Here is a 20,603-nt window from a genome sequence, read left to right as displayed (position 1 = left end):
CACACAGTCACACACGTGTATTCATCCAGCAGCCTTACACTGACACACACACATTAACACAGCAGCCCTACACACACACTCGTGTATTCACCCAGCAGCCCTACACACACACACACACGAGGCGTGTATTCACCCAGCAGCCCTACACACACACACACGAGGCGTGTATTCACCCAGCAGCCCTACACACACACACACACGCACGTGTGTGCATTAACACAGCAACCCTATGCACACAGTCAGACACGTGTATTCATCCAGCAGCCTTACACTGACACACACGTGTGTATTAACCCAGCAGCCCTAAACACACAGGTATATTCATCCAGCACCCCTACACTGACACACACGTATTAACACAGCAGCCCTACATACACACATACACACACACACTCGTGTATTCACCCAGCAGCCCTACACACACACACACACGTGTATTCATCCAGCACCCTTACACTGACACACACACACGTATTAACACAGCAGCCCTACATATACACACACACACACGTGTATTCATCCAGCAGCCTTACACTGATACACACACGTATTAACACAGCAGCCCTACATATACACACACACACACACTCGTGTATTCACCCAGCAGCCCTATGCACACAGTCACATACATGTATTCATCCAGCAGCCTTACACTGACACACACACGTATTAACACAGTAGCCCTACATACACACATACACTCGTGTATTCACCCAGCAGCCCTACACACACACACACACACACGTGTATTCATCCAGCAGCCCTACACTGACACACACACACACGTATTAACACAGCAGCCCTACACACACACACACACACACGTGTATTCATCCAGCAGCCCTACACTGACACACACACACGTATTAACACAGCAGCCCTACACACACACACACACACACACACACACACGAGGCGTGTATTCACCCAGCAACCCCGCGATGCTTCCAGTTCTTTACAGGGAAACTGACCAAAAAAACCGCCCCCCCTTAACCACCCTCGGCTGGGTGGAGGCGGGGGGGGACAGAGGGGGGAAAAAAAAGAGGTCGGATCCCTTTAAGAGCTCCGGAGCATGCGCACGGCTGTCAAAAGGGAGGGGTGCCCCCACCCCCACCCCCAGTCCTCAGTCCGCGCCCTTTCCATTCCGGGACGCCCAGGCGGGCAGAGCGCGGCGCCGGCTGGCGACAGGCGGGCCGGGATCGGGATCGGGATCGGGGCCACACGCCGGCCGCTGGATCCTGCAGCCGCCCCCCCCCCCCGGATCCGCCGCGCCTCGGGGCCGGGGCGATGCCGAGCGGCCCCGTGGAACGTCGAGACGCTGAAAATTGTTACATCGCGTTCGGGAAGTTGGAAGCGGCCGGGGCGCCGGGGCGCGGGGAGCCGCTGGGGTGCCGCTGACCTCCGCCCCGCTCGGGTGAGTGGGGCTGGGAGCCGGGGGGGGCGGGGTACCCCCCCGGAAACCCCCTTCCGCTTCGCATACCGAGAGGGTGGACCCTCCCCCCGCCGCCGCGCGCCCCCCCCATATACAGTGCAATGGGGGGCGAGGGGGGGGGGAATAGGCATTGATCGCTCAGTGAAAATCTAAATCCCAGCTCTCGAAGTGGGGGGAGAAAACGGGTCAAATTAAAGGGTTTCCTCCCCCCTCCCCGGCTTCTTGCTTTGAAAACACCCCCCCCATTAAGGGGTGAGGCGGGGGGGGGTAGAGGCGCGTGTGAACTTGTGATGGGCGCATGTGGCCGCGGGTGGGGGGGAGATTTGAACTCGAGTCTGACGGGGAAAGGCTTGAAACGTCTCCGGGTGGATCGGGGGAGGGGGGGGGGTTGAATTCAAGTTTGGAAGGGGAGGGGGGAAGTGATCGGATTAAAGGGGTGTCTTGGTCCCTTCTCTCCCTCCCTTCCCCGCTCCGCTTTCTTGGTGTGAAATATTTTCCCCGTGCATCCCGGAGGAGGAACAGGCGTGTGTGCGCCCAAGGGTTGAAACTTCTCGGGTGGATCTGCGGGGTTTGAATTAAAACGGCCAAGAAGAGTCCTAGAAACGACTCCCTGCCCGGAAACAGCAGCACACGCACCCCCCCTCCAAACAAAAAAAAAAAAAAAACAAAAAACCCAACCTTGCTTGCTGTGGGTGGGGGCTGGAAGAAAGGGGAAGTGGTCGATTTTTTTTTTCTTCTAGTCCTGACTTGGGTGCTGGTAGCAACCAACTGCTCTGCTGATTGGGGAGGGGATACGTTTTTTTTCTTTTTCCAACCAAATTGTGTGTGTGTGTGGGGGGGGGGGGGGGGTCTTGAGTCTCTGCCACCTGGGTTTAAAATGTGGTCCCGGAGAGACTCCTGCTAGAACCAGCAGTTTGTCTGAGCTTGCCGGGCAGCGGTGCACCTGTCCCCAGTTCTCTCCAGTGTCTTACTGGAGGTTTTAAAAAAAAAAATTAAATCCAATCTTCCTCCAACCCTCGGCCCAGCTGTTCCGCTTGATGGGGACAGAAGCTTCTGGGAGGGTGGTGGGGGAACAAGCCCATGTGCAGAACTGGGCAGCCAGCCTTTTGAGCTCACTTTGCAGGGTGGAAGAGCTTGCTTGAGCCAGGGAACCCTATAAAAGTTGGGTTGGGTCTGACTAACGGGTGGGTTGGGATTCCCTCTGGCTGCTTGTGGGGGCCATTTTGGAGCTCACAAAGCAGCTCCCTTCTGCTGTAACACGCTGGTGGTGGGACAGATGCTGGAGGGTTGGACCCTCATGTAGCAATTTCTGTGGCTCAAAGGTCAGGTCTACGCTGCCAGTGCAGCAAGATCCGCTAGCGGGGTTTGAAGTCTTTTTTTAGACCATCAAAAGCCCTAGTGTAGACACAGTTACGCTGCACCCCCCCCTCCCCCCCCAATCCTGTGGTTGGTATGACTTATTTTGTTCAGGGGACTGGCATGCGTTCTACATGCCGGTATGATGATCTATAGCTTTTATCGATCTAGAGCTTTTTGTCAGCCCATCTCAAAGCCCTCTCTGAAAGAGGACGGTATCATTATCCCTGTGTCAAGATGGGGAAACTGAGGCACAGATGGGGTGGTAACTCAGCAGGCTGGTGGCAGAGCCAGGAATACGTGGGGGGGGGAGCAGCTGAAGCTCAAGGACAGAGTTGGCACAAGAACAAATGGGAATAAACTGGCGGGGAGGAAATCCGAGGCTGGAAGTCGGAAGGTTTCTACCAGTCAGAGTGAGGGGGTGCTTTGGAAGAGCCCCCCCAGCAAGGGCTGTGGGGACAAACAACCTAACTGGCTTTCAGTTGGAATTTGAGCCGTTTACGGGTGGGATTCTGTGATAGGGCAACCAACAGTCAGCCGGGAAAGGGACTCGGTACCTTTCTTGTCTGGATTCCTATGGGTCCCCATGCGGGGAGGAGGGGGCTCGGAGGGGCCATGCTGGGGGACCTTCACAAACTTGCCTCGGTTTCACGAAGCCAGTTCAATTGGGGGCAGCCCCCTGGGCAGGTGCTCGGATTTCAGGTGCAGAGTAGCAGCTTAGTTGGGGGCTTGCCTAAAGCTGTTTCTGATTGCCTTGAGCCAAAATCAGGCCAACGAGGGACAGGGGCCCACTAAACCAAAATAAGATGCTCTTAAAGTGTCGTGAGAGTCGCCCACATGGGAGGTGGAAGGGGGGGGGATCCTGTTAAACCAGTTTAACGAAAAGGGTGCAGATTGGTGTGGCGTCAAGGAGCCAGTTCCCACGGTGGAATTTTGAGACCCCGAGATTGCTACCGTGTGATCTGACGCTCTGGAGGTAATTGGGCTCAGAGTTTGTTGCCTGCCTCCCTCCAGTTCTTTTCGGTGAAAGGAGTCGTTCATCTCCCATAGCTTGGGAAGGACAGACTGACGAGGAGAAGAACTGTTTGGGTTTGGACAAAGGGGGCCAGGCGCCGGCCAGTGGAGCCGCTGTGCCCTGGGGGTGAGGCAGCCCAGCCCAGATGATGGGTATTTTTCCATCTCCTGGAAACTTCCCCTCGAGTTTGACCTTCAAGGCTGCTCTGGGCTTGTTCTCTGTCTAATCAGAGGCTGGTTTAGCAGGATCCCATGGAGGGAGGGGGGACTCTGCTCCCCAGGGACTTTGTGGAGAAATTGGCCCCTTCCCCTAGGGTAGCAATAAACAGCTGGCGTTAGGAGCTGCGTTGAAGTGCCCCGCCTGTACTTTTGGGGTAATCCTGGCTTCTTTGCAGCAAGGCCAAACTGCCGCTGATTTCAGTGTGACCTAAGAGCTTAAATACCTCTTGAGGATCTGAGCCAGAGACCCCAGTAATGGTGTGACATTTCCCCATGCTTTTGCGTTTGGCTAAACTAGTTGTAGGTCTGCTTCTATCCTCGGAGGTGTGGGATCCATTCCTGGCTTGCTGTTAATATCTGGATCCTTCTGAGGAGTGGTGGTGAGGATTGGGGTGGCTCAGGACTCCTGGGTTCTGCTCCTAGGACTGGAGGGATCGGGAGTCAGGACTCCTGGCTTTTATTCCCAGCTTTGGGAGGAGAGTGAGGGCTAGAGGTTGGAACAGGGGACTGGGAGGTGGGACTGTAGGAACAAGACCTTGATTGTTGTGTGACCTACTGTGTCCTCTCTGCCTCTGGTTTTGCCCACCTGTGAAATGGGGGAATTGTTAAAGAGCTTTGAGATCCTTTGTGATCCAGGTGGACGAAATGTTGCTAGGCTAGACCCAGCCTGAATGCTTTGGAGGGCCTCAGTTTCCGTGTTAGACTCATGGCTACCAGTAGCACCTAGGTGCTGTGACGTGCTTGGCCTGCTTCTTTCTCTGCCCCAAGGAACTTCTCATTTAAGCAGACAAAGGGTGGGGAGACAGTGTTTTCCCCATTTTACAGATGGCCAAGACTGAGGCCTCGAGAGCTCAAATGGAAATTGGTGACAGGGCTGGGATGTGAGCCCAGATCTTCTGCATCCCGGCCCATCCACCGTCTGAATACTGGTGCCTTGCCATGACCTGCCTCGGGGTGGAGTGCAGGAAGGGGAGTTGAGGCTAAGCAGATCACAGGCCCTTCGCTTGCACTTGACTTCATCTCTCTGTGTTCCTTCTCCTCCAGCCTTGTATGGACTTTGCTGCTTGCCTGTAGCCATGGGGAAAATGCTGTCCAAGATCTTTGGCAATAAGGAGATGCGGATTCTGATGCTAGGGCTGGACGCAGCCGGCAAGACCACCATCCTTTACAAGCTGAAGCTGGGCCAGTCGGTCACCACCATCCCCACCGTGGGCTTCAACGTGGAGACTGTGACCTACAAGAACGTCAAGTTCAACGTCTGGGACGTGGGGGGCCAGGACAAGATCCGGCCCCTCTGGAGACACTACTACACAGGTACCCAGGGGCTCATCTTTGTGGTGGACTGCGCCGATCGTGACCGGATTGATGAAGGCCGGCAGGAGCTGCACCGCATCATCAATGACCGGGAGATGCGTGACGCCATCATCCTCATCTTCGCCAACAAGCAGGACCTGCCCGACGCCATGAAGCCCCACGAAATCCAGGAGAAACTGGGACTGACACGTATTAGGGACAGGAATTGGTATGTCCAGCCCTCATGTGCAACGTCCGGGGAAGGACTCTGCGAAGGTCTGATGTGGCTGACGTCCAATTACAAATCCTAATCCTGGCTTTTTGTACCCGAGCCTGCACACGAGTCTCTAACCAATGAAACTTTATTTCCCCACCCCATAGCCCCAACCTCCCCCACTCCTCTCTCTCTCTCTCTCTCTCTCTCTCTCTCTCTCTCTCTCTCTCAGAATTGCTGGTGGAGTGGGATTGGATCCCTGCTATGGTACCTTGGCACCCGCCCTCTAAAATGGGGGGGCCTGGGGTGTTGTGAATGCTGCAGGCTTGGGTGTGGGGGGGTGGCTCTTTAGATCTGAATGCAAGCCAGTTTTTTTTTCTTGTTTCTGATTGTAAATCCTGTAGAGTTTATTATTTAATTAACTTGAGAAGCAGGGGATGGTTGTAGACTCTCTCCTTCTCCTTCCTTCCCCCCCCCCCGCTATGTTCACAGGGGCGGATCATCTGGTGCTACTGGTGTGCCCTCGACAGCAGCCCTTCTCACCTGTGGTTCATGGAATCCATCCCGTTCTTTATGTCCTGGTGGTCTGCAGAACCAGCTGGGGGAGGCAGGAGTGTTGGAGATCTCTCATACTAGGCACTTAAGATTTTTGCATTGGAGTGGCAGGTTCATGGGAGCAGCTTGTGGGGGTCCCCCGTCCAGCTCCCCAATAACCCACAATTATAAGAATGTCCTTGCCTGTTGGGAGTGACAGCTGCGTGCCCTGATCAAACTAAATCTCGATGATCCTTATTTATCCCCCCGCCCCGCCATTCTTCTCTGCCACTGACCCAGCCCGGGTGACGCGTGAGGGCTGTCCCACATGTGGGAGGGGGCTGGGCCGTGCACGCCTTGGTGACTAGCTTACCCTGGCGGGAGGAGAGCTGGTGTCCTGAGGAGACGCAGACATGCCCACATGTCTCCGCCCAAACCAGTTTCCCCAGCACGTGGGTGGGGGGAATCAAAGAGCCCATTCATCAGAGCTGTCTTAGAGGAGTGGCTCTCCCCCAAATTCTGGGGCTACCTGTCCTTGCCGGCTTACATTCCTGTTCGTGGGGAAGGTGGCCACGGGGCTGGTGGAAATCCAGGGGGCGTCCGTCTCCTGGGATGTCAGTGGGCCTTGGCTCAGGCCCCGCTGGGATCGTAGTTAACCTGTGGGTGCGGCCGCACCCCTTCCCTGAGACTCCTCCAAAGCTCTGCCCTTTGCTGAGTTGCGGGCTGGGACCTGTGTGGGGCGGGGCAGGAGGTTCCCTGGTAAATGCCTCGCATCCACCTCCTGCCCTCTCAGCTTATCAGTTGGGGTTCAGGTTTTCCCCTGCATGGGCTCCAGGACATCTGCCCATAGAGCCCTTCCAGTCTGTGACCATCCCAGGCATGGGCTGCCAATACCCCAGGGATCTGCTGAAGCCAAGCAAGGGGGTCCTGATGGGAATGTTTGGGGGAAGGGACCCCCTTAGCCTCTGGGATATGACTTCGCTTCCTACTGGTGGGGTATCCCCAGGGCAAAGGCAGGAGGGGCCAGTGTGTGTAGAGGTAGGACCCCATCACATTGGGGGGCTCCCATGGCTGGGGAAAGTCCTGTCCCCAGTTTCAGCTAGGAGGAGCAGAAGTGGCACTTGCTTGCAGCTGTTGGCCCGGCCCCTCTTCCTATGGGTGACAGGCTCTGCCCCCCAGCTCCTCCCCTGCACTGTCCACTTAGCATCCTCCTCCCACCCCCACAAGGTGGCAGGGGGCTGTTGCCAAGGAAACCCCATCCAGCAGAAGCTGCTGATCCTGTTGGAAGGGGAGGAGCAATGGGGGGGTAGCACTGTTTGGTGGGAGCTCTGCCCTTCCTTGGAGGGAGGGTACAAAGCGGCCATGCCAAACTGGAGCTATTCCCCTTCCCTCTTAACCCTCACACACGCAGTGCTTCCCCCTTAGGGCCCCCTGCCCCCTCCGATTTCAGGCGGCTCACTCCCAGCCCCTGGTTCATGGGCCTTTCTCTCGCTCTTCGGGGAGGCAGGCAGGGTGAAGCCGCCACCTTGCGAAACCTGCTAGACGAGGGAGTGGATTAAACTCCCTTTTTCCTCCCATGCGTGGGTGCTGCTCCAACCGAACCCAGTGCTGGAATGAGTTTTGCCTGGCCTCTGCCTGCCCCACCCAAGGCCTGTTCGCATCCCCCCCCCCCCTTCCCCCTGCCACACACATCCACTAAGATGTGCCATCTCATCCTGCCAGGATCCAGCTGCTGTGGCTTTGAGCAGGGACTGGTCTGGGAAGGAGTCTCCCTCGAGCCATGTCCCCACATCCCCTCCTTATCTCTGAGTCCTGGGGGCAACCCTTGAGGGAAATCCCACACTCCCATCCCTGCAGCTGGGCTCCCAACCTACTCCCTGGGCGTGCCCCCCTGGGAGAGAATGAATCATAACTAGGAAAGGGCAGTGCCTTCCCCCCTCAGGTGTCTGTGAGTCTAATTACTGAGGAGTCCACGCCAGCCGGCCAGCCCCTTTTTGTTGCAAGCCAGCTCTTGGCAGCCCTGGTGCCACCCAGCTGTGGTGTGGTGCCCGCTCTGCAAATGTCGCCTTTCCCTGAGGCTTGGCCTTGTAAACTTTGTCCCTGCCTCTCGCTCGAACCCAGCTTGGCCACGCAGAGCAGGACGGGCCCTAACCCCGAGGGGAGACTAGCCAGTGTCCTGATGCTGCCTCTGTCCTTAAGCCTTCCAGCATTGCATTTCTTGGTGGGGGCACTAACCCTTAGAGGTGCAGGTGTGCCAGTTCCCCCCCATCTGATATACATTTTGGCTGGCAAGAAGCCCCATGCTGCAATAGAATCGATGCACATGGCAGTGCCAGTTCCACCACAGGGCTAGAGGCGAGTGTGTGATGGGCAGATTCAGGAGCAGATTTCCTCGAACGTTCCAGTTTAGTACATGTCTCTTTCCTTTTGCTCCCCCCCCCCCTTCCAAAATTCCCCCTCTGGCACACGGGGCCCAGTTTGCTCTGCCCTGCTGAAATGAAGCTGAAATTGATGAGACTGCGGCTCTTGTTTGTTGTTTACTGTGGGACAGCTGTGACTCTTTGGGCAGGCTCATCTTCCTGCAGAAAATAGAAACGGACTTGGGTTTTCTCCCCCCCCCCCCCCCCCCCGCGCCTGCATCTCGTACAGGGTGAGCAGGCCAAAGCACTTAAAAATCTGGGTGTGCGTCTGGCACAAGCAGCTTCTACTGTAGGGGTGGCTGCAAAGCACGAGTCCCATGTGCTCTTCCTCCAAACTCAGCTGATCGGCCACGTTAACGGTGCGTGCCGGCTTTCCCAGCCTGCATTCCCAAGGCACAACCCTTGCTGAGCAGGGGGGGGCCGCACCGGCCCTATGGCTTTAGCAGGAACTGCTGCTGCAAGGTGGCGTGATAGGGCTGTTTCCACTCACTGGAGCGGGCTGAGTTGGGGCTGTGAAATAAGCGTCTCCTCGTTACATGGATGCTCATCTCAAGAGCGTGTGGGGGGGGGGGGTGGGGGGGAGCTGATCCTGCTTGCGGTGGGTGGCCTCCTCCGTAATCCTGCGTCAGGTTTGGTTCTGATCCAGAGCTGGTGGAGCTTCTCTGTGTGAAGTGGGGCTGTCTAAAGCCTTCCTCCTGAAGGGGAGAGAATTGGAGACTCTTGTGCCTTTACTGAAGTGCCACTGTTGCGAAAAGGAAAATGAAGGTACTTTAAGAGCCAGCTGTAAAATGTGCTGGAAACCCCTGGGGGCTGTAATCTGCTTGGGGAGATGCTACGCGGGGGAAGTATTCTCTGCTGTACATGTAATCTGGGAAGATTTAGCATCCCCTATTTCTTATTGGTAAATTTCTCCCTGCAGCCGGAAGGCTGCAAGTGCAGTGTGTTTCAAAGGGCTCGTGACATTCGAACTGTGTGGGGGGGGTTTTTTTAAGGTGTGTTTTTTTTTCTTTCTAATCTTTATGCAAATGAAAATCTTTTTTAAAAATCGTATTGGCAGCAGTCCTGTGCTTTATTTCTCACTTTCATGCAGAGATTTCCCTCTATAAAAGGGCCTGGTTTGTTTGTTTTTTTTATTCCCTCCCCACAAGTGTCTCTAACAAGGCAGCATGGGACAGTGGTTAGAGCTCTGGACAGGGCCATTGCGATCCAGGTTCTATTTCCAGCTCTGTCACTTTGACCATTTTGCCCCGCTTGCCGCCTGAGTTTCTTCACCTGTTTAAAAGGGGGCTGTGACCCATCTCTTGTAAAGCACAGTGGGATCTGGGGCTGAAAAGGGCCGTGTCACAGCTAAGCCCAATGCTGCCCTAGCAGCGCTTGGCAGTTCTCAAACGAAGAAGCCCAATGTCCTATGACTTGCGGAGGGGCTGGCACCTGGGCAGAGTTGGGGGTACAAAACGATGGCCTCAGAATGGGGGAGATTTTGCAAGGGTGCAGCTGGTGCAAAGCATCAGTGAACCAGGCCCAAGGTTTCAGTGTAAGGGATGCTCAGCCAACCATACTTGTTTTTAAGATGATGGGACCCCTGGATACCTACAGTGGCTGTGGGGTCAAGCAGGCCCCCAAAAGGTGGGCTTTGGTCACAGTTCTGTCCCTGTATGGCTCCCCCTTCTCTGGCTCCGTTTGCTGAGCTGGGGCTGAGGTTCTCGCAATGTGCTCTGGGGGGCCCGTAGGAAGCACAGAGTGGGTGGTGTCTTGCTGCCATTTCGGTTCCTCTTTGAGAGGCGAAGCTTGGCTGTGACTCAAGGGAGTGGAAGCGGGTGCAGGAGGTGTTAGAGGCAGCTGATCTCATTGCGGGCTCGCTGCACCAACGTCTGGGCACACATGTGACACCCCACCCCCCCACCCCTGCACCTAACCTGCTAAGCCAACCACCTCCTCTCTATACAGCGGGTCATTCTGCTTTTCACCGCCTCGCTTGTTTCCTGCAGAACTACTGAGCAGGGACCTAGGAGTCAGGACTCCTGGGTTCCAGGCTCAGCTCTCTAGTGGGGGTTTGATCTCGGCATTTGCAGCCCCTCACTGCTAACCCAACCTGGTGGAGGGGCTCAAGAAATTCTCAAAAGCAGGCTTGGGCCCTTTTGAAAACTGAGCTATACTTTCCCTCTTTGCCAGGCGGGCTTCTCTGTGCTCTAGAGGTGGTGGGGGAAAGAGGGGAACTGCTCCCTCTGTGCGTAAGGAATGGGACAGATATCTGAGCCAATCCTTGGGGGTTGTTTTGAAAATGGGGAAACTGAGGTCAAGGGACTTGCCTGAAGTGAGGGAGTCCATGGAAGGGCTGGGAACAACCCAGGAGTCCTGGCTTCTAGCCCCCTGCTCTGATCACTAGACCCCACTGCCTTCCCAAAGCTGGGAATAGAACCCAGGAGTCCTGGTACCAACCCACCTGCTCTATCCATGAGACTCCTCTTCCCCCATGACTTTTTAGCATTGCAACCCTGTCCTGGTTTTGGGCCCTACCTGAGTATAACTATTTAGGTTGTTTCTTGAATCCCTCTCATCCACACCCCTCATATCTGTATGCGTGGGGGTATGCAGCAGTAGGGAGCGTTACCCTGGGCTGAACGGGAAAGACTAGTGCAGGGGAGCCACTTGAGGCCATGCTATTCCTGGCCAATGAGAGATCAAACCTTTTAAACCCAACTCCCCTGCCCGCTTCCACCCTGCATCCCACCATGCAAGTCCATGAAGGAGAGAGGCAGGTCTCAGCGCTGGCAAAAGCCTTCAGCTTGCTGACGGGACAGGCTTTGCCAGTGCCGGGGAGCAGAGCCCTGCATTGTACCCCCCACTTCTCTCCATTGGTGGCAGTCTGAGTTTGAGCTGTCCAAGGTAGGGAGTGCCTCACAATGGACAGATGTCCCCCGGAAGTAGGGAATGTCTGCAATCAAAGACCCATGGCTGGCCCGGGCACTGGGATTGGGAGCCATGGGGTTTTTTTATGGCAGCGTAGACGTGCCCGTAGACTTCTAAGGCCAGAAGGCAGCATTAGGGCATCTTCAGCCTATGAGCAACTGGAGAATTTCACCCTGGTTTCTCTGGGCCAGGCCCATGTTCTTCCAGACTTGCCACTCTGGATCTGAAAATCTCAAGAGACAGAGCGTCCAGCTCTCCCTTTGGGGGTTGGTTCCCGGGATTAATCGCCCACACTCTTCAAAACCAGTGCCTTGTTGGGTCTGGCTTTGGGCCTTTCTCTGCTAGATTAAGGAGGTCTTTAGTAGCTGCTGCGTTCCCCCTGGGAAGGTACTTGAGTCCCTGCTCCATCATCCCTCTTAAGGCCGGAGAAGGGAGGCCCCATGGATCAGCAAGGGGCCCAGGTTCACACAGGAAGTTTGGGGCTGAGCTGGGAATTGGGAACCCAGCTGTTCCCACTCCCAGTCTTGGGCGGGCTTTCGACTGTCCTTCCTCCCCTCTCGAACTCTGGCCTGGGTGCTTCAGGAGGGCATGCCCCATGCCCACAGCGGGTCTGCCCTTAACATCTCTGAAGCTGCTGCCCAGTGGCCACTCAGAAGCAGTCAGCAAAGGGGGTGTTTTTGGGAGGGAGACTTCCTCCACCAGGACCAAGGCTGAGACCTTCCAACTCACTCCACGTGGGAACCAACACCTAAGGTAAGAATGTTTGGTCCCTTAGCCCAGAGGGGATTTGAACCGGAGAAGGTTCTGTAACTCACTGTCCCACCTCTCAGCCTCCTGCCTGACTTCCCCTTGCCACTTAACCAAGATCCTCTCTACAGGTGCCAAGGCAGGCGCTATGCTTTGCACACCTGCGTCATGGGAGGGGTGCAGCTCGGAGCTGCATGGGGGGCTGTTGGCAAGGTGCCCCCCTGGGAGACAGTGGAAAGGAGAAAGGTGGGAGGGGTAAGCCAAGGCCCCCGCGTGCTGGAAGTGAGTTGCAGCAGCCTGGGCCGAGCGAGCCGCTGCGTTTCCTGGGCTGAGCCAGCCGGTACCTCTGCGCTCATCCGCTTCCTGTCTCTGCGGTTAGCCAGCCGGTGCGCTCTCCCCAGAGGAGCCCTCTGTCTATGGTGTTCACGTCTTTGGATCCGAACCCCACATCGGGGGGGGGGGGGGGAACGGGACTGTGCTCTGTTAAAGCTGCTGAGCTGCAGTGGCAGAACTGAGACAGGACAACTCGTTTCACTTGTGCCTCCTGTTCTTAATGCACTTGGGTTCTGCTGCATGAACAGCCCTGGAGAACGAGGGGCTCTGTGTACCCCCGACATAGGTACAGCACAGGTCTGCCCCCTCAAATCATTACCCCCGGCCAGTTACCCAGCAGGCTCGGTCTCTGGGGTCCTGGTTACTCCTGGCCTTCCCTGCTGGGATGTGTGGGGTGCTGTGGTGGGGGCTGCTCCACTGGAAACGAGACTCAGACCTAGCAGCCTGCTCCATGCGGATCACTGGATGTTGGATAGTCATCAACTTTGCTAGAGCCAGTCCTTTGTGGGGGGGGGGGGGAAGGCCCCTTATCCTGTTCTCTGGTCCCCCAGGCCTGCCAGTCCCCCCTACCTGGGCCAAGAGGGGAGAAGCCTTGTACCCCGTTCCTTGACCTTCCTGAGCTCACCAGTCCCCCCTGATCTGGGGCTGGATTTGAACCAGCATCCCCTAAAGGGGAAAGGCCCCATATCCCCTTCCTTGACCCCCAGTCCTCCTTTTGTTCCCTGTTTGTAACAGCCCTCCCCCACTTTTTGTTTGTGTGTTTGCTCCAGTTTAAGCAGCAGTCTGGCAGGCCCCCTCCAGTGACCCTCCGTCCCCCTTCTGTCTTTCAAGCATTCTCGGGTTGTGGAGGAGCCAGTGTGCAGCCGGCAGCCACCTGCCATGAGGGCTGATGATCTTCGCCAGGTCTGCAGGACGCCCTCCCAAGTGGAGGCCACTCCAAGACTGACAGGTGAATAGGGGCCTCCCTTCCCCAAGGCCACTCGTGTGGTCATTGCGTTAGCTCTGGCCCCAGCTTCTATTCCCAGAAGATCTAGGGCTGAGGGGGCGACCGATTACGTAGGCTCATGGTGGGAAATGGCTCTGGTCCCTCAGACCCTCTTGGTCAAAAGGGACCATTGTGATCATTGGGTCTGACCTGCACCTTGCAGGCCACCGAACCTCCCCCACCCACTCCTGTAACAGAGCCCTGACCTCTGGCTGAGTTTCGGACGTCCTCGAGTGACCGAGAATCTGCCATTTACGCTCATTTAAACCCGTCAGTGCCCCGTGCCCCGGAGCCGGCTTCTGCAGGGGAAGCATAAGTTTGCATCCTCATTAGCAGAATCGTCTCCACTGGGCTTGCCTCCCCCCGCCTGCACCCCCACTGCTGACTTTTCAGTTGCTGGGCAAGGCTTGGAAAGTCCTCTCGCCGCACGCCACCAAGCAGGGTGGGTTTGGGAAGCAGCTCAGGGACGTCCTTCCTCGCTGTGGGATCCCGGGCTTTGTAGGACCGAGTGCTCGAAGCTTCCCGCTGGCCTACCCGCCACACTCCCCCAGCCTACTTTTCTGGCCCCATGTTAGAAACGTCTCCACTGCAAATTAAGCCCAGGGTTAGTAGAACTCAAGTTAGCAGCTTCCGGGTGTGATAACCTAGGGCTTGAGCATCTTGCCCATGTTTGTAATCTGGTTAGGAAGGGTTGAACCCTGGGGCGCCAGTGTCCACTCTGCATTACGCCAGCTTGAGTCCAACCAACTGAATCCCAAACTTCCTGTGTTCGTGGTGCAGGGTGGGAAAACTTGACTGTCCAGAGGGTAAAGAAAGTCAGCCTGTGGGATACTTGTGGTAGACTCCCAGAGTCCGGGGTGGCTGCGTCTACACTGCAAAGCAATAGGGCTTGAGCCCTGGGTTCCAGCTTGACTCCAGCTCAGATGCTCCATCCCCTGTGGGGTCAGTGCCATTTATGTGTAAGCAGAAGTGGGGTGAAGCTTGAGCCTGAGTTTGAACTGGGGGCTTATGTTGCAGTATAGATGATCCCAGCAGGTGGAAAGCGGTATAGCCAGATGCAGAATAGGCAGCTCCTACCTGGGGGCAGTTCGATCCTTCTTGGGGGACAGGCTCGTTTTGTTTCTTGGCCATCATGCTGAAGTTGCCAGTCAAGGGGCTGCCTAGCACCAACATGGAGGGGAGGGAATCGGGGGGGGGGCACTTGTGCCAGGGTGCGAGTTGAAACCGGCCCAACTCATCTCTCATGTGAGCCAACAGTAACGCGATGGCAACAGGAGTAAAGCACTAAGGCACAGATCCTGCAATCCGCTGAAATCAACGGAGTTAGGTGCTTAGGACCAGATCCTGGCGGGTGTTTAAGTTTCTATTCTGTCTTTCTGGACAAGCCCTATTGAATCTGTTCTTTGGCTTGTGGGATACACTTGTTTCAGCTGGTTGGGGTGACCTGGGGATCCAAGAAACCCCCTGTGAGCACTGCTGCTGTCCCATGTTCCCCTGCAGAGTTGCTAGTCCCTTGCTGGGCAGCAGTAGCCTGACACCCAGCTGAAGAGCCCTGAGATTGCAGGGCCCCGGAGCAGGGCTGGCAGCCATGTGAAAGGTGTTTGTTCAGCCAGCTGTGTGCTCTGGTCCCGTTGGGGTGGATCCAACTCAAATAGTAGGTGTGTGTGGCGGGGGGTGGGGAAATCAGTCTCTGAAGTGTCCTTTGCCCTACAGAACAGCTGATTCCCCTTGTTCAGCAAGGCTAGGGTGAAGTGAAAGGTCAGAGCAGCATTTGCAAAAGGCAGAGGAAATCTCTGAGGGATGGCAGCAAGTGGGGCAGGGGGGCTGGAGGAGACGGGGATCAGTCATGGGAGATGCTGATCTCAGCTGTAGGGTGCTGAATCCAGTGATGGAAAGGCACTGATCTCTGAGGGCAACAATGCCCCTCTGTGACCTGCTGTTCCCAGCCGGAGCCCTTGTGGCCTCTCGCTCCTGACTTGCAAGTCCCTGTGTTCTTCCAGCCCAGGGTTCCCCTTCCCAGCCAGCTCTGCTGATGTGCCACAAGCCCGCCCCACAGCCCTGCTGGGGTTCCCTTTACACCCCTCCCTGCTGATGCTCTCGACACACACCCCCCAGCACCCCCCACACACTCTGCTCCACCATCCCTGCTTGCAGCCTACTCCTTTAATGTTTGTAAAGCTCTTGGAATGGGGTGGTTGTGTTTTGCTGGGGGCTTGAGTGAAGATAATGCAAGACTGGAAAGAACCAGGCATGAGGAGATGAGCCAAACTGTGCACCTCATCGCTCTGGATGGAGATTTGAGGGGGTGGGTAGTGGGGAGGAGGGGGATTCAAAGTCATTCACAATGTTTTGCAACGGAGCCTATCATTTAGGAAAGAGCCACCTGCAGAATAAAAGGCCAGCACTTGTTTGGAATCACTTGGCCTAGCACGGCTGATCAGGGAGATGACCTGCTAGCCTACCTCTGCAGTGATGGTTTAAACCCAGCAATCCAAGCCCCTACCCGTGAACCTGCCCTGTTTTCCAGGAACACGCCTGCCCGGGCAGTCTTTGAACCTAACCGGTCTTGTGCCAGAAATCAGTGGTGGACGAGCTGGGTGTTTGGGGGGAGGAGAGCAGCTGGGAGCCTTTCAAAAAGAACAGGAAAAAGTTCTGATCTTGTTACACCCATGCTGATTCTCAGATGTCCTGTAGCTCCCCCCTCCCCTGGTGGGGATGACAAAACCCACCTGGGAACAATTAAGCTAACACCCCTTTAGAAGCAAAAGCTAGAGGCGGAATGTGCCATTCGATGGAGCAGCGGGGTTACTGGGCTGGCTGGGCGAAGGCTGATCTGTGACCGCAAGAGGTAGGGTACCAGACCTGAGAGGCCTGATTTCCCAGCCCTCTGCTCCTGAGAGAGCCACTCACCTGGGCCAAGTGGAGATGAAACGCTTCCCAGTTGGATGGGTAACCCTGGGCCCTGGTGATGGAAACCAGGCCTGACGGATAGGCACCAAAGGTCTGGCGTGGTACCACAGAAACGGGGGATATTGGAGATGCTCTGGGTGCTCTCGGTACACCCAAGCTCTGTTGCAGCTTGGCATGCCAGGGCTCTGGGCCTATTGCAAAGGGGGCACACCCCTGCCCACGGAAAGAGGCATGTGTGGCTGATCTTCTCAGAAGGGGGCGTGGGGCCAGAGGACTCCTTGCCGCAGGGATTCTGTACCCTGCCCGTGCCAGATCCCCCATGCCCCCAGCACATCCTGAGACTAGAAAGTGGTGCGGGTGGGAATGTCACTGATTTGCTGCCCTTTTCAGTGCCATGGCAATGGTTTGTGTAGTTAGTATAACTGCAGCTGCTGGGTCAGATTCCCGGCGCGTCAGCCACAAGTGACTCAGCACTCGCTGCCTGGCCACATGCCTGAACGTGAACCTGGCAAGCCAGGGGAGCCCACAGGCGCCTTCCCCTCCCCCTTCCAGCTTCAAGGAGCTGATTCTAGCCATCAGCCTCTTGATTGCCGGGGAAGGGGATGGGAGCATGGGCCCATCCCTGGGGATTGCTGCACATCCGCCTGAGGGTGGGGGGTGAGGATGGGCATTTTCCAGGAGCCTGACGCTTGCTGTCAGTTTTGAGGGCTGCACATGGACCAGCAGGGAGCTCAGCCCATCCATGAGTAGAGCATCTGGGAGGGATTGGTTGCACCCCAGGGAGAGCTTGCTCAGAAGGGAGGGTCCGGGAGAGCTGCGCTGCAGCTGTGAGGGGCTCACACAGGCGGGCAGGGAGCAGAGGCAGCTGTCACCCGATCTCCTCTCCCTTGTGTTCCTGCTTGAATTGTGGGTTGGATTTAAACCCCAGGCAGTTTAGAGAGCTTGCTAGAGTCAGGTACTATGAAAGCACCTCAGCCCAGACCCACAGTCCCTTGCTGTTTCCATCCTCAGCTCCCCCCCAGTGCTGCTGCCAGCCCCCGGACCTGGGCTCCTCCCATGCCAGCTGCAGCTACTGAGCCCCTCCAGCCAAGAAGAAAAGCGGAAGGGAGCAGCTGTTCCCCCCCCCCAGCTATTCCCAGGTGGGCTGGGTTGGTGAGGACACTGGAAATACCCACAGCGAGAGGTCATGTCCCACTGCCTCATTTTGCTGAATGATCCCCATGACTCCAGTCCAGCATCTCTCCATCCAGACAGCAGCAGAGCTGACCACTTCCTGCAGCTCCCACAGGTTTAAAACCCAACGCCTCCCCCAGAGCCTTTAACCTCTAAAGCACCAGCCTGAATCCTAGTGAGTGACTGGGCCGGTGGGGGGGTGTCTCAATGCATTTCCTAACAGGACTGTGTCTGCTTTACAACCCCCACCCTCAAAGCTGACACTAGACCACTTCCCTGGCAGCCTCAGCAGAGAGGCCAAGGCTGGACTGGATCGTGGACACACGACTCCCCTCTCAAGCTTTAGGCAGTGATCTTGTGGTAAGGCATTAGGCTGGGAGCCAGGAGATTCCTGCCTCAGCCACTGATGCAGCCCTGGAATACTGGACATTCTGGTACTTCTGGGAACCGCCTAGGCCCACCCGCACCTGTGTGATCCCATCCACCCAGGTATGATCTCAAGCAGCACAGGTGAGACTCGACAAAGCCACACCTGGTTTTGTCTCAGGACTGGACATGGGACAAGCCATAGACAAATAGGGCCGCCCAGTTTACCACAGGACAAATGGCCAGCCTACTGCTGGAAGACCTTTCATCTAGTGGAGAAAGGCAGAAAGGAAGTCCAAGCGGGACAAATTCAATTGAGAAATACACACCGATTTGATTTAACAATGCGGGTAATCAACCATGGGGAACCAACTCCCTAGGGAAGGTAGGTCGTGGGGTCTCTGTCTCTTGATAGCTTCAGATCAACACCGGCTGCCTTTCTGGACGAGACGCTTTAACCAACCACTAGTTGTGGGGCTTGATACACGGATAACTAGGTGAAATTCTCTGGCCTGTGTGATTCAGGAGGTCAGACTTGATCTAAGGGTCCCTTCTGGCCAAAATCTATGAAATCTCTGACCTTGAGCCAATCGCTTTCCCTCTCCGTGCCCCCCACCCCCTCGCAGTCTTGTCTGTTTAGACTGGAAGCTTGCTAGCGCAGGGACTGCCTCTTAGACCAGGTCTATTGCTGGTATGATAATGTCAGCTTGGGTGTATTTTATTTTTAAGGACAATTTTATATCCACAAAAGCCCTAGTATGGACAAAGTTATACTGAGAAAAAGTCCTTTTACTAGGGTTGCTAATTTTGTTTCAAGGAACTGATATAAATTATACCGGCAAAAGCACACTGCTGTTTGTAGACGCTGCATCTGCTCTAGGATGGCTTGAGGGTACCACCAAGCCTTTTTCAGGGTAGGCTAGACTTAAATCATGCCCCCCCCCCCGCCAGCTTATTTAGCTATGCCAGCAAAGTCTCCAATGGAGACAACTGTGCTGACAGACCAGCGTCTGTTGGCTTAGCATGTCGTTTAGGGAGCTGGCATTGCTAAGCTAGCAAAACTCCTTCTGTCGCACATGCTGTATCTGCACTATGCCAGCATAGGCTGTGTAGTGTAGACGTGGCCTAAAAAACTGTATGTCCAGCACTTACCACAATGGTGCCACACACCCACCATGCTGTCTCTATCCTGAGGATAAATACGGGACTCCGGGTCATTAACCAGCACTTAAAAGCATCAAGGAGAATTAACATTTTTAAGGGCCTTGCGGTTTAATCCTCCTTTTGATCCCCTGAATACATTCTTCCTTATCTGCAGCAGAGCAAGCAGCCTGTCGTCTCGTAAGAAACCCTTCCAACCCATAATCCCTACAAATGGCTTTGTTCCGCATCAGCATAATTGCTCGTGTCTTACCCCTCTGTAGAAACCTCGCCATCTCTGAAGCACTGTAGGCAGGATGCGTCAGCTGCGATGAGCTGTTTTAAATATGTCTCTTTCTGTTGGAGAAAAAATGCTTCCCACAAGAAAAGGAAACTTTTTTTTTAACCTCCTTAATTGGGTAAAGATGTTCTCTTGGTATATGAAAGAAACCACCAGCTGCAGAGATATAATAATGTGGGGTTTGTGGAAAGCAGAGGAGAAATAGGCAGGAACTGTACAGGGACCTTGCTCTCCAATTAGAAGTTATTTTGTAAAAGTGATGACTGGCTTACAGGATGGGAAAATGAATCTGATCAGTATAGTTGTAAATTTATTAGAGCGGGATCCTTGTCTTTAAACCTTCCCACCCAGAGGACCTTGGCATTACACTAATACTATTCCCTGCCTGAAAAAGCTACATTAAAAGAATGTTAAAATTTACAAATCAGTGAATGCCACAGATTGCCTGTATCTCTTTAACTCTGCCCTGGCCCCTTTGAGACGGTGTTCTGCTGCTGTCTGGAAAATGAAAAGGAGTACTTGTGGCACCTTAGAGACTAACAAATTTATTTGAGCATAAGCTTTCGTGAGCTACAGCTCACTTCATCGGATGCATTTGGTGGAAAAAAAAATCCACCAAATGCATCCGATGAAGTGAGCTGTAGCTCACGAAAGCTTATGCTCAAATAAATTTGTTAGTCTCTAAGGTGCCACAAGTACTCCTTTTCTTTTTGCGAATACAGACTAACACGGCTGCTACTCTGAAACCTGTCTGGAAAATGGTGCCCCAATTTGCCATTTCTTTGTTTTGCAAATTCCATACCAAAAACTACATTAAAATAATTTAAAGTTGCAAAGTCAAGCACTTGAAAGTCAGGAAATGACAAAGAGAAGGTTGCGTGTAAAACTCTGTCCATATCTATGTGCATTGTGTGATTAGGACAGGTCAAAAGTTTGCTGCTGACAGGTTTTTTGGTGGAAAATTGGGGTTTTGATTAAAAGATTTTTTTCATGAACAGTGTCTGCTTCCCTTGGAAAATTTCAGTTTTTTGTTTAACACATAAAACAAATGCCCCCAAATCAGAAAGTTTTTCAGCCAACCCAGGAAATATTTTGATTCGGAAATACTGCTGCAGTGTTTCATGGGTTTTGCAGCCTGGGTGCCTCATGTCATTATTCTCTGCTAGGGGCTGGCCGCCCCGGTAAGACTCCATCGCCCATGCTGTACCAGGGCCAGGGACTCCCATCATGCAGCGAGGTGACTGCTGTGCATGCCC

General features: G+C 54.9%; 1 protein-coding gene across 2 annotated transcripts; it reads left to right on the top strand.

Moving 5' to 3' along the window:
* Positions 1-1,126: 1,126 nt before the first annotated feature.
* LOC119847347 (ADP-ribosylation factor 6-like) lies at positions 1,127-9,532 on the top strand. Of its 2 annotated transcripts, XM_043501428.1 has the most exons (3): positions 1,127-1,414; positions 5,066-5,543; positions 9,023-9,532. In XM_043501428.1, coding segments are annotated over exons 2-3 (447 nt in total). In that variant the 5' UTR covers positions 1,127-1,414; positions 5,066-5,097; the 3' UTR covers positions 9,024-9,532. The 2 variants fall into 2 exon arrangements, with proteins under 2 accessions (XP_043357363.1, XP_038237994.1); XM_038382066.2 differs by having other exon boundaries at positions 1,128-1,414; positions 5,066-9,532.
* Positions 9,533-20,603: the final 11,071 nt, after the last annotated feature.

This window comes from Dermochelys coriacea, chromosome 23 (assembly GCF_009764565.3).
Source record: "Dermochelys coriacea isolate rDerCor1 chromosome 23, rDerCor1.pri.v4, whole genome shotgun sequence".
Classification (NCBI taxonomy): domain Eukaryota; kingdom Metazoa; phylum Chordata; order Testudines; family Dermochelyidae; genus Dermochelys; species Dermochelys coriacea.
The sequence above is the reverse complement of the archived record's forward strand: the minus strand, read 5'-3'. Positions and strand labels throughout refer to the sequence as shown.

What these genes read in the sequence shown, in the direction of transcription:
- LOC119847347 (XM_038382066.2), top strand. Translation starts at nt 5,098, where the DNA reads ATGGGGAAAATGCTGTCCAAGATCTTTGGCAATAAGGAGATGCGGATT.